The sequence below is a fragment of the Chelonoidis abingdonii genome, chromosome 8, assembly GCF_003597395.2.
Source record: "Chelonoidis abingdonii isolate Lonesome George chromosome 8, CheloAbing_2.0, whole genome shotgun sequence".
NCBI classification, from domain to species: domain Eukaryota; kingdom Metazoa; phylum Chordata; order Testudines; family Testudinidae; genus Chelonoidis; species Chelonoidis abingdonii.
In genome coordinates this window covers 19,462,978-19,490,046 of record NC_133776.1, presented here as the reverse complement: position 1 = coordinate 19,490,046, position 27,069 = coordinate 19,462,978, and the positions used below count along the sequence as shown (strand labels likewise).

Below are 27,069 nucleotides of genomic sequence, written 5' to 3'. Positions count from 1 at the left end.
TTATGCTGTTCCAGCCCTTTAAAATGTAACTAGCTGTGTGAGGCACTAGATCATTTCAGAGAGTGGCAGGAAGTGTTTGTTGCATTAGTCAGGCAAATGTATCCAGATGTCTCACATAATTTCTAAAGGCCATGATGCATGATATTTATACCTATATTCACTTTCTAGTCACAACACAACAACTGCTAGGCTAATAACAATTCTGGGCTGTGGTTTGAGTCTCAGAGGGACTACAAACTGTGACTGCACACATTTGCCTCATGTAAATAGCATAACACTTCCAAAGGTTTTTCTTAGATTGGAGGATGACGCTGGGAGCTAAACTGATATTTACCTGCCCAATCTTACTGAAAGGAGTTGCAGATTTGGTGTTAAACCTTGGTTCAATCTCTGCAAACCCTGATGAAACAATTTGGCCTATCTCCTGTTTTCCTCAAACCCAGCTATCAGTTTCACACTATTCCTTGTCAAGTACCACAAATTTGATAGCTCAAACCCTCTCAGATTGAGGAGCAATACTACCCAGTGTCAGAAAAAAAAAAATTCTGGAAACTCTGCTTCTTGGCAGCATAGACAGATGCTGAAGAATACTTCAAATGCTTGGGAAATAAACACAAAAATATCCCCAGAAGCTCTAATTATTGTGTAAACTTTTCATTCAAGAAGAGGGGTCTGTAGGAATGTGAAAAGGTTTCACTGCATGAATAAATAGATTACATTTGATGCCAATACCACTACCAATTGGGGCCACCTATGTGTGATTCAGTATAATGAGTTGACTCTCCAGATTTTTAAAATTCAGACAGCTATTCAGCACATTTTCCCAAGTCAACTAATCATTTACTTTCTAATAAAATGATCTGATGGGCTCATTGGGTAAATTCTTTCTACTGTGCCAAAATATTTTATACTAAAATGCCCTCTTCCGTCTCTCCATTATTTCAGTAACTCTGAGAGAAAAGACAAGATGACAGAAGCATTTTGCTACCCAATCTATTATCCAAAGTTTGTGAATGTGCCATTTAGAATAACAAGACTGTGGGAAGCACCACTCCTGAATAGTAAAATGGTAATTTGACACACTATCACTTCACAAATACATAGACTACCTTTGATGTCAATATCATTACCAACTGGGGCTACCAGTATGTGAGTGGGCATAATGACTATATTCTCCAGATTTTTAAAATTAACACACTTCAGAATATTCCCACACCAGCTAACCAAACGATCTGATGGGCTCTCTGTGCAAATGCATCATGCCTAATATTTTATTCAAAAATGGTCTCTTAGGGCCTTTGATTCTCACAAGGCTAAAATAAAAGACAAGATAACAGAAGTATTTCACTATTCTGTCTCTTATCCAAAGATTGTACATGGTACCATCTGGAATAATAAGACTATAGTAGTAAGTACCAGTTTGAAAAGTGGTAACTCCATTGGTGGCATTATCACCATGTGAAATATTTAGTGTGGATGGGAAAAAATGCACTAATATTATTCTTAAAAATCCAGTTCTCTTGCACTCTTTCCCACCTTGGGCACCTTTCAAACAACAAGCCACAGTCTGACCCCAGGTTCCTATAGCACTAGGTACATGTATAATGCAGGTAGTTCTTAAACATATTAATGTGCTTGTTTCATCTAATTTAATTTGATCTCTGTAAGAATAGATTTCTGAAATTTTGTATTGTTCCTTAAATGGAAGATGACACAAAAAACTCAACCCTCTTAGGTCTTGATTCTGCAACCTTTACATTGAGTCTGACTTAGATGAATATTCACATTGAACTGAGTAGAAAAAACATGTGAGTACTATGTAACTTGAGCAAAGGTTGCAGAATGAGACCCTCAGTTACTTTCTGTGGAAAGTTTTTTATTATTGTCCTCAGTCTTCTCCCCTTACCCCATAGAGTTTGTAATCTAATGTCCAGGATGGGGCTCAATTGCCTATCATAAGAAAACTGCAGTATAACTGAGAGAGGAATATCAAAAGCAAACATTATTTCTTCCGCTGATCCCTGGAGAAATCTGTGTGATCCAGCTGCCTCTTATTTTAATTCCCAGAAACTAGAGAAGGACCTGACAGCTAGGCTTTCTATCACTTATACATGCTAAATAAGGCTCAGGATATTCTTCCAGATTCTTACTTGATGACAACAGTGATGTGTATAAATGTCCAAAGCCATAAATTATTGTGGTATGCAGTATTCCACAGAAGTAATATTCTGCTGCTTCTCTTTTGGTCTGATTCTGTTCTACTCTACAAAAGACTTCTTAAAAAGTGCAACAAGTCACAAAAGTTGAGATGGTTCTTGTGAGTGAATTGCTTGGGCCTCATTTGTCAAGTTTTCTCAAACATTAAATGTCCTCAAAACTGGTCTTCAAAATTTTGAGACTAACACAAATAAATAATGTATAGGCTCTAGGGAAGTCAGTGTGGGCTACCAGGTGCAAAACCCTCTTAATGAACAATTAATCACTTAAACAGCTTGAATCTCAGGCGTTATTTTGAATTAAACCAAACTCTGCTCTGTTTTTAGGTGTGTATTGGTTTAGAAAAAGAGCCTTTCCTCCCAATATTCTCCAGGCCTTCTTATCTCCCAGATGGTAGAATCTTTCTTTTCATGATCTCCTAACACATTTTCATACCTCCCAATCCCTCTGTGCAACCCCTTACCACAGGCCCCTAACTTAGGGTCACTTTGTAGTGTCTTGGATAGGAAAGGCTTAGAACTGTGGAGGAGTAAGGAAAACCAAGACTGACATGAACGAATGAAATAATAATAATCAAAAAAATAAATGAGACATTTGAGGGTGCGGAGAGAGGAACTTTTGGGTATTTATGCAAATAGAATTTCCAAATATTTTTGAGATTCGCTCACCACTCTTTTACTGTTATTAATCCATAGTTCATAATTATGCTGAGGGGCTTCAATGTGAAGGACAGTTAACATAGGCTGTCTAACACATACAAGAATAATCACATGTGTATCTCAGACTGTACTTGTGAGTATCTGCAAGTAAAGAAGCAGATGATTTTTCATCCTGTATCATCTTCCCCATAACCTAAATGGAGCTGATACAGTACAGACCCGTTTACACGTGAATCCACTTAACACGCAGTAGCGCTATGCCTCCCAGTGCTACCTATTTAACACGCGAGACTCATTAACACGTGGTATAGGAACTTGCTATGTAGCGCTTCGGATTTGCTCACTAACTCACTGACATAGAAATCAACAGGAAGTGCAGAGCGGAAACATGTTGTACATCTTTACCGCTCATGGGGGGCAAGGGACAGCAATGGTCCTTTGCTGCGGCAGCACTTTAATATTGCTGCTTCTTCCTGCCCCCCCAGTTGGTGGCCCTGCCAGTAGGGACATTACCAACAGGGCCGCCACATCTGAGGTGGAAGCCAAACTTGAACAGCTTGATGGGACAAAATCGGAGGGCCCAGACAATCTCCATCCAAGAATATTAAAAGAATTGGCGCATGAAATTGCAAGCCCGTTAGCAAGAATTTTTAATGAATCGGTAAACTCAGGGGTTGTACCGACGACTGGAGAATTGCTAACGTAGTTCCTATCTTCAAGAAAGGGGAAAAAAAGTGATCCCGAGTAACTATAGGCCCTGTTAGTTTGACATCTGTAGATGTAAGTTTTGGAAAAAATTTTGAAGGAGAAAGTAGTTAAGGACATTGAGGTCAATGGTAATTGGACAAATACAACATGGTTTTGCTAAAGGTAGATCGTGCCAAACCAACCTGACTCTCCTTCTTCGAGAAGGTGACAGATTATCTAGACAAAGGAAATGCAGTAGATCTAATTTACCTCGATTTCAGTAAGGCATTTGGACATGGTTCCACATGGGGAATTGTTAGTTAATTGGAAAAGATGGGGATGAATATGAAAATTGCAAGGTGGATAAGGACTGGTTAAAAGGGAGACTCCAACGGGTCATACTGGAAGGGTGAACGTCAGGCTGAAGGGAGTTACTAGTGGAGTTCCTCAGGATCGTTTTGGACGATCTTATTAACCTTTTTTGTTACTGACCTTGGCCAAAGAGTGGGAATGTGCTAATAAAGTTGCGGATGAACAAAGCTGGGGGTATTGCTAATCACAGAGAAGACCGGGACTACAATATAGGAATCTGGATGACCTTGGGGGGGTTAAACTGGAGTAATAGTAATAGGATGAATTATATGTGAAAAGTGAAGGTCATGCATTAGGATAATGAATAGATTTACATATACATTGGGGACACATCAGTTGAACAACAGAGGAGGAGAGGGACCTTGGGTACTGGGTGATCGCAGGATGACTATGAGCTGCCAATGCGATATGGCCGTTAAAAAGCAAATGCGGTTTTAGGATGCATCAGGCGAGTATTTCAGCAAAGATAAGGAGGTGTTAGTACCGTTGAATAAGGCACTGGTGAGACCTCACTGGAATACGTGTGCAGTTCTGGTCTCCCATGTTTAAGAAGGATGATTCAAACTGGAACAGGTTCAGAGACGGGCTACTAGGATGATCCAAGGAATGGAAAACCTGCCTTATGAACGGAGAGTCAAGAGCTTGCTTTTTAGCTAAGCCAAAGAAGCTGCGGGGGATATGCTTGCTCTATATAAGTATCATCAGGGGATTAACATTAGGGAGGGAGAGGAATTATTATAAGCTTAGTAACTAATGTAGACACAAGGACAAATGGGTACAACTGGACATTAGGAAGTTTAAACTTGAAATTAGACGAAGGTTTCTAACCATTAGAGGAGTGAAGTTCTGGAACAGCCTTTCAAGGGAGTATGGGGGCAAAAGACATTATCTGGCTTTAAGACTAAGCTTGATAAGTTATGGAGGGATGTATGATAGGATATTTAATTTTGGCAATTTGATCTTGGATTATCAGCAGATAAGGTCTGCTCAATGGTCTGTGAGGGGATGTTGGATGGGATGGGATCTGAGTTACTGCAGAGAGTTTTTCCTGGGTGCTGGCTGGTGAGTCCTTGCCACAATGTCAGGGTTTAGCTGATCACCATATTTGGTTGGTGGAAGGAATTTTCCTCCAGGGCAAATGTCAAGGCCTGGAGTTTTTCGCCTTCCTCTTGCAGCGGGGGCATGGGTCACTTCTGGTGGACTCTTTGCAGCTTGAGGTCTTCAAACCACAATTTGAAGACTTCAATAACTCAGACATAGGTTAGGGGTGTTAAAGAACGTAGCATGGGTGGGTTCTGTGGCCTGCTTTTGTGCAGGAGGTCGGACTAGATGATCTATTGGTCCCTTTCTGACCTAAGAGTCTAGTGAGGCAAAAAGGGCAGGGGACATTAAAGCGTTGCGGCGGCAGGGCTTTAAGGATGGTCCTTTGCTGCGGCGGCAAGTCGGCCACCGACGGAGTGGTGAAGCGCAAAGCAATGTTAAAGCGCTGCTGCGACAAAGGACCCTGCAGCGTTTTAAAGTCCCTGCCCTTTTGCCTAAGGGGCAAAGGGAGCAGCTGCCTGGGGCCGGCTAATTGTAAAAGGCCTGTGTCATAAACAGATAGCTAAGGGTTAATGTTTCTTTTACTGTAAAGGGTTAACAAAGGGAAGCAACACCTGACCAGAGGACAATCAGGAAACCGAATTTTTCAAAGCTCAGGAGGAACTTTTTGGGTGTGTGTTCTTTGTCTGTGTCTCGAGTGCTCTCTCGGCTCTGAGAGAGGATCTCTCTACCTTCAGGCTTTCTAATCTTCTGTTTCCCAGTGTAAGTACAAGGTATAAACAAATAGGTTTTTATATTGTTTTTGTATTTACATGGCGTGTATTCGCTGGAAATGTTTTTAAATTGTATTTCTTTTTGGATAAGGCTGTTTTTTCAGTTTGTTTCTTTTAAGCCAATGACCCTGTATTGTCACCTTGATACAGAGACCATTTTTATGTCTTTTTCTTTCTTTTATATAAAGTTTTCTTTTTAAGACCTGTTGGATTTTTCCTAGTGGGGGCTCAAGGGAATTGAGTCTGCAGCACCAGGGAATTTGTGGGAGGAAGAAGACGGGGGGAAGAGAAAATCTCTTTGTGTTAGAGTTACAAAGCTTGCATTTGCAGGGCTCTGAGTGAGGGTGAAAGAAACCTGATCTCGCTGGTTTGGCATGTCAAGGAATTGAAATAGGGAGATCGTCCCAGGCCATCCAGGGAGGGGAAGCCTGGGAGGAAGTAAAAGAGAGACAAGGGAGGAGGTTATTTCCCTTTGTGGTGAGACTCAGGGCATCTGAGTCTTGGGGTCCCCCAGGGAAGGTTTTGGGGAGACCAGAGTGAGCCAAACACTGGAATTTTTGGCTGGTGGCAGCGCTATCAGATCTAAGCTGGTAAATAAGCTTAGAGGAATTTATGTTAGTACCTCATATTTGAACTCTAAGTTTCAGATTGAGGAATTATACTATGACAGCCTGGGGCTCTGTATGCTGCTACCGCAGCAGCAGTGTCCGTAGCCCCGGGCCCTTTAAATCAGCACGGGAACCCTGGGTGGCATTGACCAGGTGGCCTGGAAGGGCTGGCTGGGGGATGCTGACCCCTAGCCTCACCCGTTCTACCCCAGGCCCCACCTCTTCCAGGGGCCAGAGCCGTCCCCACTCTGTACCGATCTAAGTGTCCTGAGTTACTTTCACCCCTGTGTAGTAATAATAATCTTTTTATTAGATTAGACATTTGAATTTATATTCTTGCAAAGCATCGTTAATAGATAGGCCTGCAGTATTTGGGACGCTGTGAATACGTATGTAATCCTAGATAATTATATATGTATATATAGATATCTTAAGATATTTCAGCATGGCCTGCTTAACCTGCAGTCCGTTAACACATGGTCATGACGGCTTTACTCCTGACATCCGTACGTAAACGGGTCTGTACAGTACTGTTGTTTGAGACGTCATTTGAGGCCTGATCCAATTCCCTCTGAAGTCAAGGAGTATGTTAGAGGCTGATCCCAATCAGACTGCCCTTGACTTCAGTGAGTTTTGATCAGGCCCTTAATGAAGAAATGTATATAGCTGTATAGAAAACTCTCTTCTTCACTTGTAGATAGAATTTATAGTACTGGCATAACAACTTCTTTGTGGGTCTAGTCTCCACTTGCAGTGTGCATAAACTCTAGTCACGTTTATGAAATGTGCAGCCATCAATGAGCCTTTGTGTTTTGTAGACCTGAAAGCCCTTTCATATAGTGCCAATGGAAGATTTCAAGGGCTGCCTTTCAAACATACTCTTTACACTCTCAGTTGCCACTAGAAATAAGATTAAACTATAAGTCAGGATTACTTTGTAGAGGTCAAAGAGGTCTATATGGGTATCTCCAGTGGGGCTCTGAAGCAGTTGCATAAGGGGAAATCATCTCCACAGGAGAGAAGTGAAAGAGGTATGGCGGATACAATCTTTTACTCACCCTTTCCTAATCTGGCGAAGATGTCGTGGTGACCTCACCTCTCCCTGTCATGGTCTGGAAGAAAAATTGACACTTGGGCATAGTCAAAAAGTACTTATCCTGGGACAAATTTAAGCAGCAGTCAGCAAAAGGGGAGAATTAAGTATTAACTACTGTAGAAGTACTAAGAGTCTTTTAAATCCCCAGTGGCCTTGGTAAAATGTGTTGATGTCATTGGTTATGAGAGAAGAGTAACTCGGTACGCATATGCATATAATTACTAATCAGGCTGTCTGCTGCTCCACCATTAGTGGAGTACATTCGCAGTCACTCATAGGTTGTCAGATAAATGGTTTCAGTTCTTTCAATGCTTTCCTAATCTCCAAGGACCAAACTTTAAAAAACAGCCTCTGTGCAGCAGATATGGCAGGATGTGATATCTGATATTTGGTTGTATACTAATTACCCTAATTATTACTCCTCAACTGGATACTCTGTTCACAACTGGTTGAAATTGGTTGGTCCTCTGTGGCCTTGTCTATACTAGCATTTTTCTTGACATTTACCACTTCTGAAGTTCTACCAATGGTAAGAATAGTGGGAGCGCTAGCATGGGGTTTAAATCAGGGCCTTTAACTTAGGGCCAGTGCCAGTCCTCAAATCCTCCCAGCAGGCCAATGTCACTCATGCCACCAAGAACCTGCCCCCCCCAAAACTCCGCCCCTCACCTGCCTAAGGCTTTGGGGTCTGAGGTAGGGGATTGGGGTGCAGACTCTGGGAGGCACTTTGGGTGGGGGAGGGGGCCTGAGGTGCAGGTTCTGGGATGGATTTTAGGGTCTGGGTGTGTGTGGGGAGGAGGTGCAGGCTCTGGGAGGGAGTTTGGGGGCTGGGTGTGTTTGGGGTTGGAGTGCAGACTCTGGGAGTTTGGGGGTGTGAGGAGGGTGTCTGGGAAAGGGATGGGGGTCCAGGCTCTGGGAGAGGGTTGGGGGTGCGATGCTTACCTGGGGCTCCAAGGCGGGGCAGGCCAGGGGGCCTCTACGCACTTCTGCCCCCAGGCACCGCCTCTGCAGCATTTCATTGGCCTCAGGGAGGGGCCAACAGCCACTGGAGTGAGCAGGCAGACACCACTCAGCTCCGCTGCACTGCTGGGGCCCCTGAGGATGGAACGCCAAGGGAGAGACCCGGCCCCAAAACTGCAAGAAACAATGCTAGTGTACATCTAGCTCAGGAAAACAGAGCTGAGTAAAATGCTGGAACAAGCCACTTAAACCCGAGTAAAGTGATATCTAGCTCTTTCATGATCTCAAGGCTAAATCCATTGTGGAGCAATAAAGTGTGATGTCTACAAGAAGACAGAATACAAACATCCCCTCAGGAATTTAAATTACATCTTGGCACCATAAAATATATTAGATTTGAAAAGCTGATGGGAACTTTAAAGCAAGGGGGAGGGGCAAGTTTGTGAGGGCTAACAGAGGGAATGTGACGTGAAGTGGCAGTCTCCTTTTCCCAGTCCAGATGCTATGAGAGCTTAGAGAAGAATGGGTTGTTGTCATCTGTATACATCTTTAGCTTTCTTTGGTAAGGACAGCAGAAGTGATATTCTATGAGTCTATTAATTTCTGTATAATCCTTGTAATGTTCTAATGTTTTCTATTATGTTTTGGCCTTGTAGACAATACCATGTTGTATCCACAATAATCTTGGAGGTACTGGGATTCCAGGAAGTTCATGTTTAGGCTGCCACCTTACCAAATCACATCCATCACAGACAGATTTGTTAGGCTTTGGTAATCCAGACAACGATCAGAGTATTTGAATAGCAGCCTCAGCCCCAAAAGAATCTCTTTGTTTAAATCTACAGACAGCAGACCTTGGAATTTTGAACTGCTGTGGTGTAACCATAGACAGTCTTCAAATGGTTCAGGCTGTGTCCGAGGGGCAAATGCTGAACAAAAATGAGGGCTGAAGCATCTGGGAGAAAAGACTGTAAAAGCTTCTAATTTTATGCCTACACTAAAATACAGTTTTGTGTGCGCAATCAACTGTGAGCATGAAATCACTGAATTTAGACATCAAACTTCCAGATTTGTGGGCCCAAAAAACAACTGCTCCCATAAATCATGCAGCTAGATTGCTAACTGCTACCATTTTCACCCTTAATTGACTGCACCTGTAGCTGATGGGAACAAAACTGCAGGCACAGAATTAGACACCAGATTGAGGCCTCTGTGACAATTTGGCCCTAGATTCATAGCTATCTCTCTATCATTCCTCATTGCCACTTCTCTGAAACAGATCACTCTCCATGGAAACCATTCTCTTGTGTTTGTCAGTGAATTGAAATGTGCAGGTTTCTGTTCCTCATGTTTCTCATCAGGATTTCAGTTAAAAATGCTAGGATTATCTAGAAAAAATAGTAGCTTGCAAAAATTTTGCTCTGCAGTTTCAGTCTCTTATGAACTAAACTCATATGGCATTGTCCAGTCAGGAAAAAAATGGAAAGCTGAACATTTTTGAACTTGAGCTGTATCTATGGAAGAAGCCCAGTGTCTATAAAATGAGGATTTTACCCTTGATTAACACTGATTATAGGTAGAAGTTAACACTAAATAGCAACAGAATTTGGTTCTTCTCTAAAAATGCTGTTGTAAAAAGTTATGGTCTAGTGAAACTAAGTACTAACGTTGGACCCATGCTTTCTGCTCTCTGCTACATCTCCAAAAGTGTATGTGAAAAACTTAAGAGTGCACCATCTTAGACATGCACAGCTCTTAATATGGTCACAATTTGCACATACTCATAAATATGCATTTATGTAATTCCCATCCTTCACAAACGCAAAAAGAAATCAATCACGTGGAAAAGCATGTCCCTCTCCCCCTGGGGCATACTTTACTTTGGGGCAAGTGGGGCAGTCACCCCGCACCAACTTGGTTCCCCCTTTGACTTTTCATGGGTCTATACTTTTTCCATGTAGGCAAGATTAATTTTGATGAATCCTGATGTCTTCCAAAGTAGTTCAGCATATTTACTATCTACTCTACCTGTAAGTTTTATATGGCTCCCCTCATTTTGGTATCCGAACACCTGACAAACAATATTTTTTTATAATGTAGAGATGGGGAACAGAGGCACAGAGAGACAAAGTGATTTGCACAAGGTCACACAAAGAGCCCACTGCATAATCAAGAATGGAACCTGCATATCCTGAGTCTTAGTCCAGTGCTTTAATCACAAGACCATCTTTTGCCTGTCTTCATTAGGGAGAGATCCTTCACTTACTGCAATGGGTTTTACATTTTGCTAGATGGGACTATCATATATACAGCATTAAATGGCACATTTCAAGACAAATCTTTATATTGTATTTTCAGTTGCTAGTCTGTTATTTCATTTGATTGTTCACTATGATGTTTACACAGTTTTTAAATGAAGCTCGGATTTGCCATTTGAAAGTGCAAGAACTTTTTCAGCAATGATTTGACCCACCTCTTGTCAAGAACAAAACTTCTATTTTCTGAATCTGATTTTCTGTACATATGGGAAAAATGTTCACCTTTTATGTATGTTGACAATGATATTAAGCCAATCTAAATATTTTGCAACCCTGCCCCATTTGAAATAAAATGGCTAAACCAAATATTCCTGTTTTCAATTTTGAAATTCTATGACAGCTTGTCAATTTGCAAGCCAGAATCTCAGATGACTGCCAAGCATGTGTTTCCAGTTATTGGCTTCATGCACGATGTACCATATACAAAAGTACAAAATAGCTAAACAGTGGTTCCTATTACTGCTTTTTAATATAACAATATGTGTGGACATCAGTACTGATGTTGAATGATGCCAAGGCATTTTAAAGACTCCTGAATAAAGTGGAATCAGGTGTTTATAATAAAAAATGTATTTGTTAGGGGCAGTCCATATTTTTCTTCATGATCTATCTGTGAAGAAAGCATGATTTCCACAGATTTGTTTGTGACTCTAAAATGAGTCACATAGAAAAAGAGAAAGTATTGCGGATGTTCCATAGCAAGGATGTGGGGAGGAAAGGGGAGGAATAAATTAGATTTTCCTCTTTGTGCTTCAGTACCTAATAACCATATTTTTAAGGTCTTTCTCTTCCCATTCTCTGTCTGGAATTATAAAATGGGTCCAGTATGCCTCACATTGCCAGGGATTCTTCTCCCCTAAATCATGTTTCCCTCCAACCAAACTGGCTTCTGCCCTCTTGACTTGACCAAAGCCACCTGACTAAGGTGACTAGTGTCCACTAGCTAAATGATAGAGGTGATTCTGTGTCCTTATTATCTTTAATCTGTCTGCTGCTTGCAACATTGCTGATCACTCTCCTCTTCCAGGTCCTTTCCCCTCTACACATTGATGATATTGTGCTGTCCTAGTTGTTGTCCTTCCTTGATGACTTAATGCATCTTCTCTTCTGTCATTGTGTCTTGGTATCACACTGGGTTCTTTCTTCTGTCTCCTCCTTGCTGAACAATCTCTCTTTAGATTGTCTCCTTGACTCCAAGAGTTTCAACCATATTATGAAGATGGTTGAAATATTACTCTCCTTTTCTGTCCAATCTCACATCTGCAGTCTGTCAGATAGCTCCTTCTGTATGTCCTTGTCTTTCCTTCTAACTCTTCTTCATTTCCTCTTTTCTCAGCCCAAATGGACAGCTATTCATCGCCCAGGCTTATAGAGTCTCATCTTTTAATCTTCACTCTCCTTTTGCTCCCACAATTTATATATAGATATAGATCTAATATTTCTTCTTGTATAATCTTGTCACAGTCTATCTTTTTGTCTCTCTTCCCATTATAAGAGTGGATGAAATTTCTTCCTAATGGAATGTTTTTCTGATAGAAAATGCCTTTTGTTGAAACTGAAAATTTCCAAGGAAATGTGTCAATTTTATGAAATTTCCTTTTAAAACACATTGAAATTAAGCTTTTTTGATAAGATTGAAATGAGCAACCATATGAACCAAAAGATCTTTCTTTATTAAAACAGGATCCATTCTGGTCATGGGTGGTTTAACTTACATCTTTCCCATTGCTGCTTCTTCATCTCCCTGTTTTGCCTCTGTGGAGCTCAAGAACAAATAGTATGCTATTTGGTTATGGACTGCTCTCTTTATCATCTTGATAGTGGATGGATGTGATTTATGTCTCTGGGTGCTGCTGCTGTGATGGAATGGCTGCATCAATTACCCGATATCTAATTAATTGTTTGTGCCAGCAGAAGCCATATGCCAGAAGAAGCTTCCCTATTCTCCTGCTAAAGGCATCTTTCTCTTCCATGGCTCCAACAATATGTCTTCCCATACATCCCTAAACACGTGAATTATTCCATTGTCTTCCTACCATATTTTGAATCTAGTTCAAACTCCTTGATCTCAACTACATTTTTCTGTCATCTGTATGGCAGAAAAAGGGCTACATGAGGGCTTGATAAGCCAATGTGGACCATGCCATTTGGCTCTAGATCAGAAGGTGAAGGATTCATGACAAGGTGTGCATTTCTTCTTTGAGAAAGGCTGAAACCATAAGCTCTGTTCCAATAATCTCTGGGCTATGTTGCAATATGCTTTGAATCCTGGGCCCATGCACCCCTGAATTTTGAGCAAATCCATATCTGAATCAGAGTTTTGTGGCTTGGGCCCATTGACACATCTCTCTTTCTATGAATGTATGTAGCCCTTAGTGCAGTAGAGTCTATACCCCATGTTTAGTTTGTTTCCAGAAGCTAGTTTCCTACTCTGTGTCCAATGCGTTGGGAAGATAAAAAATGAGTCTCTAAATTTTCTGTTTTCAACCATATATGTTCCTTTCTACACAACTAAGTCTTGGATCTTTAGTTCAGTCTTCTGTCTAGACTCAAGATGAGGCTTTTGTTTTTGTTCTCACTGTTCTGAAACTACTCTCTGTAAGTATAGTGTGAAAAATTGGTAAGAAAAGCACTGATGTTTGTCATATGTCCACCACAGGAACATCAGGGGAAGACTATAATAACCAGATAAGATCCTTCAGAGCTTTAACAATCAAAGTCACACAGGTTCCCCTAAAACATAGGGGTGAATACTTCAAAGGCTTGTTTTTGTGGGGTTTTTTTTGCTTGTTTTTAAAAGTCTGCAAAAGATTTGTTTAACCAATTGTGAAAACAGATAGGCAAATTTTGCAAGATTCTTTTTATAGGAGACGTTTTTCACAAAGTCTTAAAATATTATATTTATATGTTCTACTACTTTCTTACTTGAGCTTTTGTCTTATCTGATTTGTCTGTCTCCTTGTCAATTTTCCTTCACTGGTGTCTGGAAAAATACACTGAATAAACATAATGAATAAAGGAATGCAAAAGGCATAACTTAGCAACAACTGATTTACGATGCCATACATTTCTCCCATGATAAATAAAGCTTCATCTTACTAGAAGGTAGCAGAGCATTCTGCTGACTATGATTGATAGTACTAGTTAGCGTCACTCATTTACTTCCAAAAGCTTTCTGAAGAGCAGCAAAAGTGATGAAGAAAAATGAAAGTAACAAATGTGTCAGTCATCATGGACCTCACTTAAAATAAAGCATACAGGGAAAACTTGCAGATAAAGCCCACCAAAAACTCAATCCACATTGACTAGCACTTCATGTCTGAACATAGCTAGATATACAGAGCCTGATATTCAACCTCTAGTGACTTGATTGGATCTTCATCAAGCAAAACATGGCTGAATCCATTCTGCGGAGCTCTGCTAGGTGCAGGTCTGAAAGAGGTAGCCATTCAAGTCTCAGGCTGGCTGAGGCTTGGTTCAGACCTTGGTTTTAAGGCTGCTCTAACCTAAGTCCAGCTTCAAATGGTCTCAGGTAACAATAGCAACTGAAAAACATGAGTCAGGCTAAGTGAAAGACTATTTAAAACAAACATAAATTAATTATGATTTTGTTCTGGAGCCACCATCTTCCCCCTACCAGTTCTTTTCTTATGCTTTATTTCTTTACAAAGAAGAAACAAAACCTCTTTCTTTTCTCTAGCCAGGAGAGATTCTTTTTTAGGGAAACCAAAAATAATGTTGTCGCCTCCTTGTTCAAAGTTGTGGAGAAAGATATCCCCTAAAATTAAGTTTATGAAACTAGAAATACTCTGAGTGAACTACAGTGTTTGAAAAACATGGAAGAATCTGACCCAATGCTAAAAAGTTTCATCTCCACTTCAGCCTATTAAAAGCTGAAATGACTAATGCAATAGCAAAAAGCTGCAGGTGACAGTGAATGTAAGTAGAAAATAGGTAAGGCTTTGACTTCTACTCATCGGAATCTTATTGACAGTTTAGTAACATTTACCTTTCTCTGCCCTTTAAAGAGCATTAGTTGTGAGTCTGGTGCTGATGACATATTATTCAACAGAGGCCACTCCTAAGTATCTGCACTTTCTGCTTCAATAAAAAGAATTCAATTTGAAAGCAAAAAGGTTGCTGGAAAATACAACTGTTCACCTGTCAATAAACTTCAAATGAAAGAACATCAGAGGTACAATAAAAGGCACATAGTTATTGAAAGATAAAAGCACTTGAGTCACATCATAAAGTCCAATAACTGTCTGGATTTTACAAGGAAACAAAAATGCTGAATATTAGAATCAGTCAATAGCATGATTTTTCTATTCCCTTGAGTCAAGCAGCACTGGAAAATACAGATCCCTGGGTCATTATTGAAAATTATGCACATCTGATGATCTTGATGCAATTTTCAATGGTGGAAAGTTCACAAAGATCTCACCCTATTGGACACCAATTGTTGCTCTTCTTGGCAGACTCATAAGAGAGACCATGGACTGAACTACTTTCTCACCCTGAGAGATGGCCTTTCAGATCAGGATTGAGGCACACTGACACCTAGTGTGAAGTCTGCACTACAGTTGCTCATATTGCATCTGTGGATAAATAGAGTTCAGTCTCCAGGTCAGGCAATCCTGTATCACTCACAAGCATGAAGGGCAAAACTGGGTGCCTAAAGACCAGTACCTCAACCTATAATTTGCATTCTAAAATCATTTCCTTAGAGTCCTAAATAGGAATTTTGGTGTGTAACTTTAGACGTCCAACTTTGAATATTTTGGCAAAAATGTTCTAACTGCCTTGTTTCTGGCTCTTAATGTCTTACCACAGACTAAAGTACTGTTTTTTGAACCCTGATTAAAAAAACAGAAAATCCTAATCCCCTAGAATGTCTCCTGGCAAAGTGGTCAGTCATGATTGACACCTTTATTTTTAGTGAGGTTGTCAGATAAAAGTGACTACAGACTTGGAAAACTGAAGCAACTGTCTTGTGTAAAATGTTCTTGGTCTTCATTGTTTTGGAAAACTTCAGGCCAGTTGACAGCCCTATTTTATTAGGCAAACAAAAGAATCAAGGATTTATATATCACCAGGGTACATTTTGAAGGAATCATTTGTCTTTTTTATGATAACTTTTTTTTTCTAATTTTACATGACATCAGGTATTTTTTGAGAATGGAAGACGGCTTCTTTAGGGTCATTGAACCTGCCTGTTTCAATATGAACATCCTTAATCCCAGCACTCATGTCTAGATGAAAAATATAGGGCCAGAGTGCAAACTCAAAGAGAATCCATGAGGAACATGCAGTTACAAGCCACAGCACCAAAGGCTAAATGAAGTACTCTGTCCTTTCTGAAGTAAGTTGAGCCACCTCGAAATTACCTCCAAGTGTAAAGTTATTGAGACAAAAAATAAATAAAAATCTTTTAGCTTTCGCTGAGCTTTTCATGTCTCTTTTTATATGCAAGTTCCTATTTCCTCCCTCATGCTTTGGTATTAGTGCACATTAGAATATTAGGTCAAACGCCCTCAGTAATAACTGTGCTGTATAAGCTTTCTGATTTTCATCTTTTTTCCCTAGTTTTCTCCTCTGGTACTGCAAACATCAATGGCAAAGGCATTTTTGCCCCGTATGCTTACCTTTTTATTGCACCAGAATTTACTATGCATAATATGTCAAATACAAGAAGTATTTGTATTTTTGTGAATCTGTAGCGCATAACACTGGACTACAATTTTTGAGAAGTCGTCTGCTTCAGAGATAAAATGTGGTATTTATTATGTATTTTGATGTGCTGAATTCAAATATGACAACTAAAATGACTGATTGGCTACTGTTTCTAAGATATTTAAGTTTTTACATTTTATGTCTATGTATATTGTGTAGATAGTAGAGTTTTAATCATAAATTGTAAACCTAGGTCTTTTCATGTGTTTATGGTTGCTTTACATGATAATATTTCACCTGTCCTGTTTATGTAACACTTTAAAAATCAGCAAAAGGGTTATATAAATAAAATTTATTATGAAACAAAAGGCAAAAAACTATTATGTACATAGTTTAGTCCTATTCAGTGTCTACTCGGCGCTTCTTGGCTTGTCTCTTGTATTCATTAAATGGAGCATCTCTTGTCACTGTCCAGCAATAGTCTGCAAGCATTGATGGGCTCCATTTGCCCTGATAGCGTTTCTCCATTGTTGCAATGTCCTGGTGAAATCGCTCGCCGTGCTCGTCGCTCACTGCTCCGCAGTTCGGTGGAAAAAAATCTAGATGAGAGTGCAAAAAATGTATCTTTAGTGACATGTTGCAACCAAGGCTTTTGTATGCCTTGAGGAGGTTTTCCACCAACAACCTGTAGTTGTCTGCCTTGCTGTTTCCAAGAAAATTTATTGCCACTAACTGGAAGGCTTTCCATGCCGTCTTTTCCTTGCCACGCAGTGCATGGTCAAATGCATCATCTCGAAGAAGTTCACGAATCTGAGGACCAACAAAGACACCTTCCTTTATCTTAGCTTCACTTAACCTTGGAAATTTTCCACGGAGGTACTTGAAAGCTGCTTGTGTTTTGTCAATGGCCTTGACAAAGTTCTTCATCAGACCCAGCTTGATGTGTAAGGGTGGTAACCAAATCTTCCTTGATTCAACAAGTGGTGGATGCTGAACACTTTTCCTCCCAGGCTCCAATGACTGTCGGAGTGGCCAATCTTTCTTGATGTAGTGGGAATCTCTTGCACGACTATCCCATTCGCAGAGAAAACAGCAGTACTTTGTGTATCCAGTCTGCAGACCAAGCAAGAGAGCAACAACCTTCAAATCGCCACAAAGCTGCCACTGATGTTGGTCATAGTTTATGCACCTCAAAAGTTGTTTCATGTTGTCATAGGTTTCCTTCATATGGACTGCATGACCAACTGGAATTGATGGCAAAACATTGCCATTATGCAGCAAAACAGCTTTAAGACTCGTCTTCGATGAATCAATGAACAGTCTCCACTCATCTGGATCGTGAACGATGTTGAGGGCTGCCATCACACCATCGATGTTGTTGCAGGCTACAAGATCACCTTCCATGAAGAAGAATGGGACAAGATCCTTTTGACGGTCACGGAACATGGAAACCCTAACATCACCTGCCAGGAGATTCCACTGCTGTAGTCTGGAGCCCAACAGCTAGACTAGAGCCAATCAACAATTTTAAGCATCATTTTTGTTCTCAGTGACCCAGAATTAGTAAAGTTTGACTACATTTATTTCAGAAGCATTTTGGCTGTAGAGCAGTGTAATCAGACGGGCCAGGAAGAGGGGAGGCATACTCTACTCTGGATAATATTTAGAATCAATTTGATCCACTTATTCTAAACTATGGTTAGTGTACATTGGTTAGATCCATGTTTTTGTTTATGAAGTGAGTGGCTTCTAACAGGTTAACTAAACAGAAAACATACCAATGTGATTGTTTTGCTGGGGATTCAAATTGCATAGATGTATTATCTACCATAAGTAGTTATGTTTTCAATACTTGTGGTAGAAGCAGATAGTGAGTATTTTCTGTTTGCTGTGGAAACCACTTGAAATACTATCTGTCAGCTAATCTAATTATAGTCCAAATGATAATCAGACTAGATGACACAACTATTGGCTGACAGTCTTTCACAAACTTAAACTTGCACACACACACCTTACATTGCCTAATTTTAGCTTGCACTGTGCACTTATCTCTGTAACTTCATATTACCAAGCAGCTATTGAGAAACAGGAAACTATGTATTATATCTCTGAAACTATGCTAATACCAAACCACACATCTAAATATTTCTCTGCAAAATCTCTATGAGAAGAGAAGCTCATTTTTAAAACAAATAAATGTTTTGATTTAAATTGAAACGTCTACACTTTTAGATATAGTTGTGGTGGCTACAGCATTGTCATTATCTGCAATTTTCTGCAGGATAGGTTTGCAAAAGCTGTAGAATCTAGTGGAGATCCCTAATTCAGTGCACTCTTAATTACTGTTGAAATGTCTGAACTCCACTGGTTTGAGTGCTATGGATACTGGATCCATCCTTAACCCTTAAGTAGAAAGGGTTACCAAGTTTTAGCTGACCTCACTGTATAGGCTCCAGAGCAGCAATTTATTGCAAAAAAAATTAATGCATATATGATAGAGAGATGGCAAATGTGTAGTATCTTAATTCCTTTTATTATGCTCATTAAGTACAGTCAAGAAAGCTTCCATAGAAGCCTGCTAAAGGAATAGATTGGCTAAATTAATTATTTTCCATCAAGCCAAACAATTACACCTCTGAAAGGGAAAATCTGTTAAAGGAAGGATGCATTTAAACAGATTGTTAGTTCCCCTCAATGTGTAATGTAAAATGAATACAAAACTAGATCTATTAAACACATCTCACCAGATCAATTTTTGCCATTCTTATTGTTCATGAAATAATACTGCCCTCTTAAATACCTTATAAATGCATAATCAACTTAGAAGAATAATTTGGGTGAGAAATATGAGGCAACAGTTTATGAACATGCATATGTTTCTAATTAAACAACATGTGCCGAGCAGTTTGCAGAGGACACAACAATTGGGGGAGTGGTAAATAAAGAAGAAGACAGTCCGCAGATTCAATGTAAAGTCATACATCTTGGAACAAAGAATGTAGGCCATGCGTACAGGAAGGGGGAACCAACCCTGGGAAGCAGTGACTCTGAAAAGGACATGGGGACATGGTGGATAATCAGCTAAACATGAGCTCCCAATGTGATGCTATGGCCAAAGGGGTAATGTAATTCTTGACTATATAAACAAAGGATGTTGCTAAGCAGGAGATAGTTCAGAGAAGAGCCATGAGCATGATTAAGGATTGGGAAAATATGCTATATTGTGAAAGACTCCAGGAGCACAGCCTGTTTAGCTTAACAAAGAGAAGGTTAAGGAGATCACAGTCTATAGGTATGTAAATGGAGAACAGAAAATAGATAGCAAAAGGCTCTTCAGTGTAATAGACAAAGGTAAAACAAGACCCAATGGCTGGAAATTGAAGCTAGACAAATTCAGACTAGAAATAAGGCACACCTTTTTAGAAGTGAGACTAATTTACCAATGGAACAATTTACCAAGGGTTGTGACGGATTCACCATCACTGGCAATTTTAAAACAAGATCAGATTATTTTTCTAAATTGTATGCTATAGTTCAAAGTGAAATTAATTTGTGGAAGTACTATGGCATCTGTTATGTCGGAGATTAGTCTAGATGGTCACAATGGTCCACTCTGGATTGTAAGCTATGAATCTATGAATGAAAAATGGTTAGGGTATGATCCAAAGTTGAAGTCAGTGGGGATCTGTTAATTGACTTCAGTGTGTTTTGTATCAGGGCATAAATAAGTTTAAGGAAATAGCCATCTCAGAGCAGGTTACTGTGAGGATAAAAAAAAAAATGAATAAAGTGATTTCTTGTTACTGTGAGAATAAGTTAAATACTGAAATGTGCATTGTCATGGATACATTTTTCTATTTACAATATGGATTTTTTTCCTGTAAGTAGATATGGGTAAAGTAATCAGAAGGCAGGGCTTCAATTCTCAACATACCATTTAGGCAATGGTTTTCAAATTTTTTAGGCTGCACACCCCTTTCAAATAATGTAGTCTACCATATATACTCATCTGAGATAGGGTCATAATATGCCTATGAAAACAGAAAAAAAGAAAGGTATGGAAGGCATAACGTGATGCATTGTCTGCCATTATAGAATTTTTCTCGCATACCCCTGATGAGAGCTCACATACCCCTAGGGGTATACATATCCTAGTTTGAAAACCACTGCACTAAAGTTATAACATTAAGACTAACTCTGTATGGATTTACTAATGGCTATCTTTAGTGTAAATGTTTTCAAACCTAGAGGATATTTCTACGGTGCCTATAGAAATCTTACGCAAATCCATTAATACAGATACTTTCCCCCACCATATGGGGACAATAGGTGTTATAGCCACTATTCCAGTCCATATGCTGGAACAGAAGCTGGGTAGACTGGTTGAGGGGGTTGAATTCCATCCCCCAAGTCCCACTTAATGTCTCACACTAAAATTTTGTTCTTTGGGTTTTGTGGTGAATTTCAAACGTAGAGTGAGTCACACTTAAGTCGATCAGAGTTTTGCCATTTACTTCAATAAGGTCAGGATTTAACCCATAGTGTGTTTGAGGTGTATGTATTATGTTTTTGCAGCTTGAAATGCTTGCCTTCATTTGCAACAGCTGCTACCAGGAAAAGAAAATGTTTTGTGGTTGTCTTCATAAGTGGGCAGCAGATGACTAACAACTTTGAGGGGTATGCAATATTTTCTTAAACTCATACAATATCATCAGCTGTATTTCAACAGTTTATTTTACTGAGATGCTAATTTTATCAATAATAAAAGAGAAGTCCCAGCTAGCTGGACAATTAATCCTTCCTCACAGGCCTCACTAGCCTCCAGAACACAATCAATAGAATCATTATTTCTAGTTTGTGCATCTGACATAAAAATCAACCAGCAAAACTTAAACTTACCCTGTTTTCGCAAAACTTGCCCAGTATCTCAACATGGATCTACTCAAGATTTGTTCAGCTTTGGTGTAATTAACTCTTCTCTCTAGAGGTAATCCAAATACAAACTCAATCTCATAACCATGCATTACTCCCATCCATTCTGGCCAAGCAAGTTTTGAGGACCGATGTTCAAAGAAGTAGAAGAATACATTATTTCCTAGTTGAGCAAAAAAATTTGTGAACTCCATTACAGGACATATGATATTGTAATCCCCAATAATGTCATCCATAGCATCACGATAATTGTCAGGGTTCTGCTCATCTTCCCAGTCTGTGTAGTGAAAAATGATTGATTCCACCCCAAGTTCACTTGCTTCTGGAAAGGACTCACTTAAACCTACTTGAAATTCTGTTTTATTGATCTGGCTATCATTATCTTTGCTGAAACCAGGTGCCCCATACACTAGAAAAGCTGTCCCTTCATCTTTGTTAACTCCCACTAAGAGTTGGGTTTGTTTAAAGAGCCCATGCTGGATCAATGTTTGTGGCATTTCAGTGAGAAAATCACCATCAACTATGGGACAGAAATATATTTTTAGAAGAGAGTTGTGTGTTAGAACAGAAATTTCATTCTCGAGGATATCCTGGGGATCCTTGTTTTGAAGACAGAGAATTATGTCTGTATCATTGCTACCCGAGCAGCTGAGTAGTTTAGCTAAGGTCAAAGTTCTCTTCCTTGCCTCAGAATGTGTTAGTGTGGCCCAGGGGGCATTAGCAGAGCCACTTTGCATGATGGCTCTTGTGAAAAGAGGATGGCTTTCAGAAGAAAGAATATGGTAGCTAACAGAAGCAGCCCCGGCACTCTCTCCAAATAAAGTGACACTTTTAGAATTGCCACCAAAGACAGCTATGTTCTCCTGGACCCACTTAAGTGCTAACCTTTGATCAAATAAACCTGCATTTCCTGGAGCTTCCTGGTTTCCTGGTAAAGCCAAGAATCCTAGTGCCCCTGTTCTGTAGTTCACTGAAACTACAATGACTCTTTCAACACGTGCCAGAAATTTACCATCATAGACAGGTAAAGAGGATGTCCCTGATTGAAATCCACCCCCATAAATCCATACCATGACAGTTGCATTTTTGGGTTTTGGAGAAGGAACCCATACATTGAGGTATAAGCAGTCTTCACTAAGGTTTGTGTTTGGATTCCACATCTCTGACCCAGGGAATCCAGGGAAAGTTTTATCTATATTCTGATAACAAGAGTTTGCATGTTTTGTGGCATCCCAAATCTCTGTCCACTTGTTGCGGGGCTCTGGTTTTTTGAATCGTAGTCTACCAAGCGGTGGCTCGCCATAAGGAATTCCCAGAAAGGCCGTCACAGTTCCCCCAAGTACAGGCAAGTGAATCCCTCTTACTTTTCCTTTCTTAGTAGTAACTATAATGTCGTCTTCAGGTAGCACCTTCCTTACAAACATATACAGTAGAAGAAACCACATCAGAAATCTTGTGCAGACACTTGTTCCATTGCTGCATGTCATCATTCCTGAAATAAAATAAAAATTAAGTTTAGGAGCCTGCATTTTAATGTATCAGTACAAGGGCCAAAACTTGTTGCATGCAGAAAGAACGTGAAAGGCCCCAAAGGCACTGAAACTGAGGTGGTTCTGCTGCACGGAGCAGCAGAGCAGATTTTAGCCATGGCTTGTTCTTGGCTACACTTGTTGCTAAATCATATTCAGTAACAATCCCACTTTACCCTATTCTGACATGATTTTCTAGCAATGGGTAAATTTTATAGTCTAGAGTAAGACAATGCTTTTGGATCATAGAGGTGAGCCAAAGAGAGGAAAGCATATGGTTCTGTCCACCACAACGTAGAAGGAGGTGGGAGGTTGAGGGCAAGATAGGAGTGGAACAAAGAGAGGAAAGTATATGGCCAGCGAGTTTGTGACTATGTGAACCATTAGTCACATGCCCAATGCAGCAGGTGCCTTGTATGGCATCACAGTAAAAGTCACCAGAAGTAGCCACACGTAGGTTGCTTTTTTAAGGAGTATCTGTTTTCCTCCCACACACAATCACTGAACAAACAGTATTTCATCTGGTTTAGCACACAAAAATATGCCCTTCAGGCCTTTTCATAATATTTACTTTTGTTAGTTGGTGCCCTGATCATTCACCTTTGGAGGCTAATACATGAGAAGAACATCATGCAAAACATAATGCATGATTAGAAATTATTCTGTCGGTAATTTTGTAATTCATACTATCGCGTAAATAGAGAGAGCTAGTAACAATGTGCACAATCTTAAGGCTATCAAGGAAACTTCTACTAGAAGTATGGGGCAAAATTCAGGCCATGTACCAATTTCTTTACAAATAAAGACACATTATTAACCCCGAAAAAGCAGCTCCTCTGTCATTTGAATTAGAGTTTTCCCCATGTTTGGGGGTGTTCAGATCTCTATTTTTGTTTCATAGATGACATGAAACTGTAGATATTGAACCATGTATTTATGATACAGAACCCAAGTGGGTTGAAATGCAATTGCAAAACATCAAAATAACTTCATTATAAACCCAAGTATACTCTCTGGGAATTGAAGGTGCTTTTCATAAGTCTGTACTTCAACTGCTATGTATGTCTGTAATACTGTATAACTTCAGTTCTTGTATGTGATCACACACATAGTTATGCCAAAATCGTGAACAAATAAATGTTTTATAGACATTGTTTGCCATAACAATTAGCGTTTTTGTGATTGCTTAGATTGTATATTTATTTGGGCAGGGACTATATTTTTTCGTTATTTTTGCAGTGCTTGGTACAGTCCTTGATTGGGGCCTCTAGGTACTGGTAATTCTAGGAATTTAGACCCTGATTAGGTAAAGTACTTAATCACATGCTTAAGTTAATGCATGTGAGTAGTCCCACTGATCTTAGTCTTTTAAAGTTGGACTTATTAATTCTGTTATATTCTTCCTCTCAAAAACCAAATGTCAAAAAAGAAGAAAACTCTCATTTGGCCCAATCCTACAATCTGTTTCAGTGAAAATATTCAACAAAGCTTCTCTTCTGTTCTTCCTACCCCCTCCTCCTCCTGCTGTCCTGTTGTGCCTAGTGTATTCAGCACTGCCACTTTAAATAGTTCATTCTTTGTTAATGAGCAGCACTTCTCTCCTTACAAGGAGTGAGGCTAATTTCTGTGGAAAGTACAGCTGTATGCCTGATCTAAGACCATTTGTTTATTGTTGGAAAGTTGAGAGAGAATAGAAAAAATAGGGAAGTTTCTGGTTAAAGTGATTCCTAAATATGAGAGGGAATCAAAGTAACTCAGAGAGATAAATTATCACAGACAATATTTCAAACTTTTGTTAAAAGCATGAGAAAATAAAAATCTATAGTACACAGATGATCTATTGTGGAAAAAGATGTAAAGCAATAGAATCTTTTATGTAAATGCTTCTCAGTATGATTCATAAAGGATAAAAGGGCTAAAGAGCTGTATCTAACAATAACCAAACCTTAAGATTTACTTACCTAGAATCCTGCAAACACATCCTTGCTAAACTTTACTGGAGTGGGCAACCTCAAATCAATAGAATTACTCCATGTGTTTGCAGAATCAGGGATTTAGTGCATCAAGCTGCAGTCCTTTAGGCAAAATGGAATCACTTATTGCTTTGTACATCAGTTTACCCACCCATTAAAGAGATACAGTGAGAGTTCCTATCTTTGAAAAGCACTTTAAAGAGCTATAAATGAAAAATGTTCCATAGGGGTTAAGGATTATGGAAGAGTCAAATTCTGGTTGTTTTACTTTTAAGTTAATTAATGAATAAAGTGATCAGGAGATTGCATCAATATTGGGCTAAGGACCTAGCAGCATAGGAAGTCAGCAATTATCCAATATACAGTAAACTGGATAAGGAGGGTAATGTTTTTAAAACCATCCAATATGTGATACTGAAAGCAGGCATTTAATGTAGCATTTAAAGTGCTATCTGGAACTGTAAAAGATTGAAATAATCAATGATAATATTATAGGCATAAGAAAAGTGAAATTAGAATAATAAATAATAAAGCGGGAGATGTGAACATCAAGAGAATAGGGTTCGTGTAGAACCTTTAGTCTCTTTATACCGTTATGTTATTATACACACACACACACACACACACACGTACACACATTAAAAAACTAATAGAGACAAAAGTCATAATCCGCAAATATAAAACAGACCTTGAACTTTTGATCCACAATCCTAAAATGTTTTAGCTATTAATGCAAATATTAAAGAAATAGTTAAAGTGAAAAAATCAACACTGTACATTTTAAAATTAGCTCTCCAGTGAACTACTGGATCTTTTTAATGAGCAAATGAAATAGGTCAAACTTTAGAAAAAGTACAAAACTTCTACACTGCTAAATGAAAGCATAGTAGTTTCAAGTTATGTTTCCTGCTAATAGCGACAAAACTAGCAATTGAAAGGTATGGTACTGCACTTGGTGGTGAAATAGTACATTTTGTAATAATTTTAATGCTGCATTAAAACAAATTCAGCAACATAAAACACACTGAGCTAAATAAATAGGACTTGATTATTACTACAAGAATAAAGAGGTCAGAAGATTGCTTTAGCCTGCCAACCTTAACCAAGTAGAGAGATGTCATTTACTATATTTGCATATTTTAAGAAGTTGTTTCTGTATTTGTTTTATCCAATAAAAATTAAACAGAATATACTTTTGTATTCTTATTCAGTGAGAGAATATAATTTATTTAAATGATTATTTTCTCTCCTTGCAAATCTTTACCCAACCAAGAAATCTATACACAAGGCTACGTAATCTCTATTTAAATAGAAAAGATGCTTGAATTAATAAATGATTTATTGCTCAGTTCAATTTACTTAGCCCAAAATCCCTTGAATAATACCAAGGTCTGATACACATGCCTGCTTACTTGTTCCATCAGTTCCATTTACAGAGCAGAGTGAGTATCTTCAACAGAGCAACAAATGGTCAGACCATAACATTTTAAAAGATCACAATCCTCATACAAATTGAGTTTAACTGTAACTTATATTGGCATAGAAACATGTAAATAGAGAATCACTTACCCCAGCTTCTATTGCAAAGACTACAAAGTTTCTAAAAGAGTCAAGATCTTTGTATATTTCAGTGAAAAGCAGTGTGCCGCTGCTACTTTAAGCCTGTAAATTGGACAGTACTGACATTATAATCAACTGTTTCTGTCAGAAAGCTCGCGAGAGTTGGCAACAGCAACTTGATCTGTAGGCAGCCGTTCTTTAATATCTGACATCTGTTCAAAGGGTAATGGTATAGATGTAGAAATGCTTCAGAATTATACGAGCTTTGATTAAATCAAGCATTAGATTTTATTGGAAAGGGAAAAATAAAATTATCCTTAATACAAGGCTACAACTTTATAACAAATCAGACTACAAACACAACAACAGAAGTATAAATCTTGCTTCTTTTTTGTTTTTCTTTCATGAAGAACTATTCCTACTTGTATTTTTCTCTTTTGCAAAAGTTCAAGGTTTCTATAACAATCTGGCAAAATGTTTAAAATATCTTTCCACCTCAGGTCAATTGGCTATTTCCAACTACAAATAGTGGAAGGAGAGAAAATGAGAACATTTTATATAGATATGCCATCAAGCAACAACAATCAATTGTATTAACTGAATTTGATTGTCTAATAGAGCTAGTCATAAAATTTTCTACAAAACAGTTTTCCATCAGAAAATGGAGTTTA

General features: G+C 39.0%; 1 protein-coding gene across 1 annotated transcript in view; it reads right to left on the bottom strand.

Annotated features, from left to right (window-relative positions):
- Positions 1-26,507, bottom strand: part of BCHE (butyrylcholinesterase) — a 43,674-nt gene extending 17,167 nt beyond the window's left edge. The window contains exons 1-2 of the mRNA XM_032774687.2: positions 26,408-26,507; positions 21,304-22,828 (exon numbers count right to left, since the gene is read on the bottom strand). Of these exons, the coding sequence (XP_032630578.1) occupies positions 21,304-22,826 (1,523 nt within the window). The 5' untranslated portion in view covers positions 22,827-22,828; positions 26,408-26,507. The remainder of the gene's footprint in view (positions 1-21,303; positions 22,829-26,407) is intronic.
- Between the last annotated feature and the right edge of the window lie 562 nt (positions 26,508-27,069).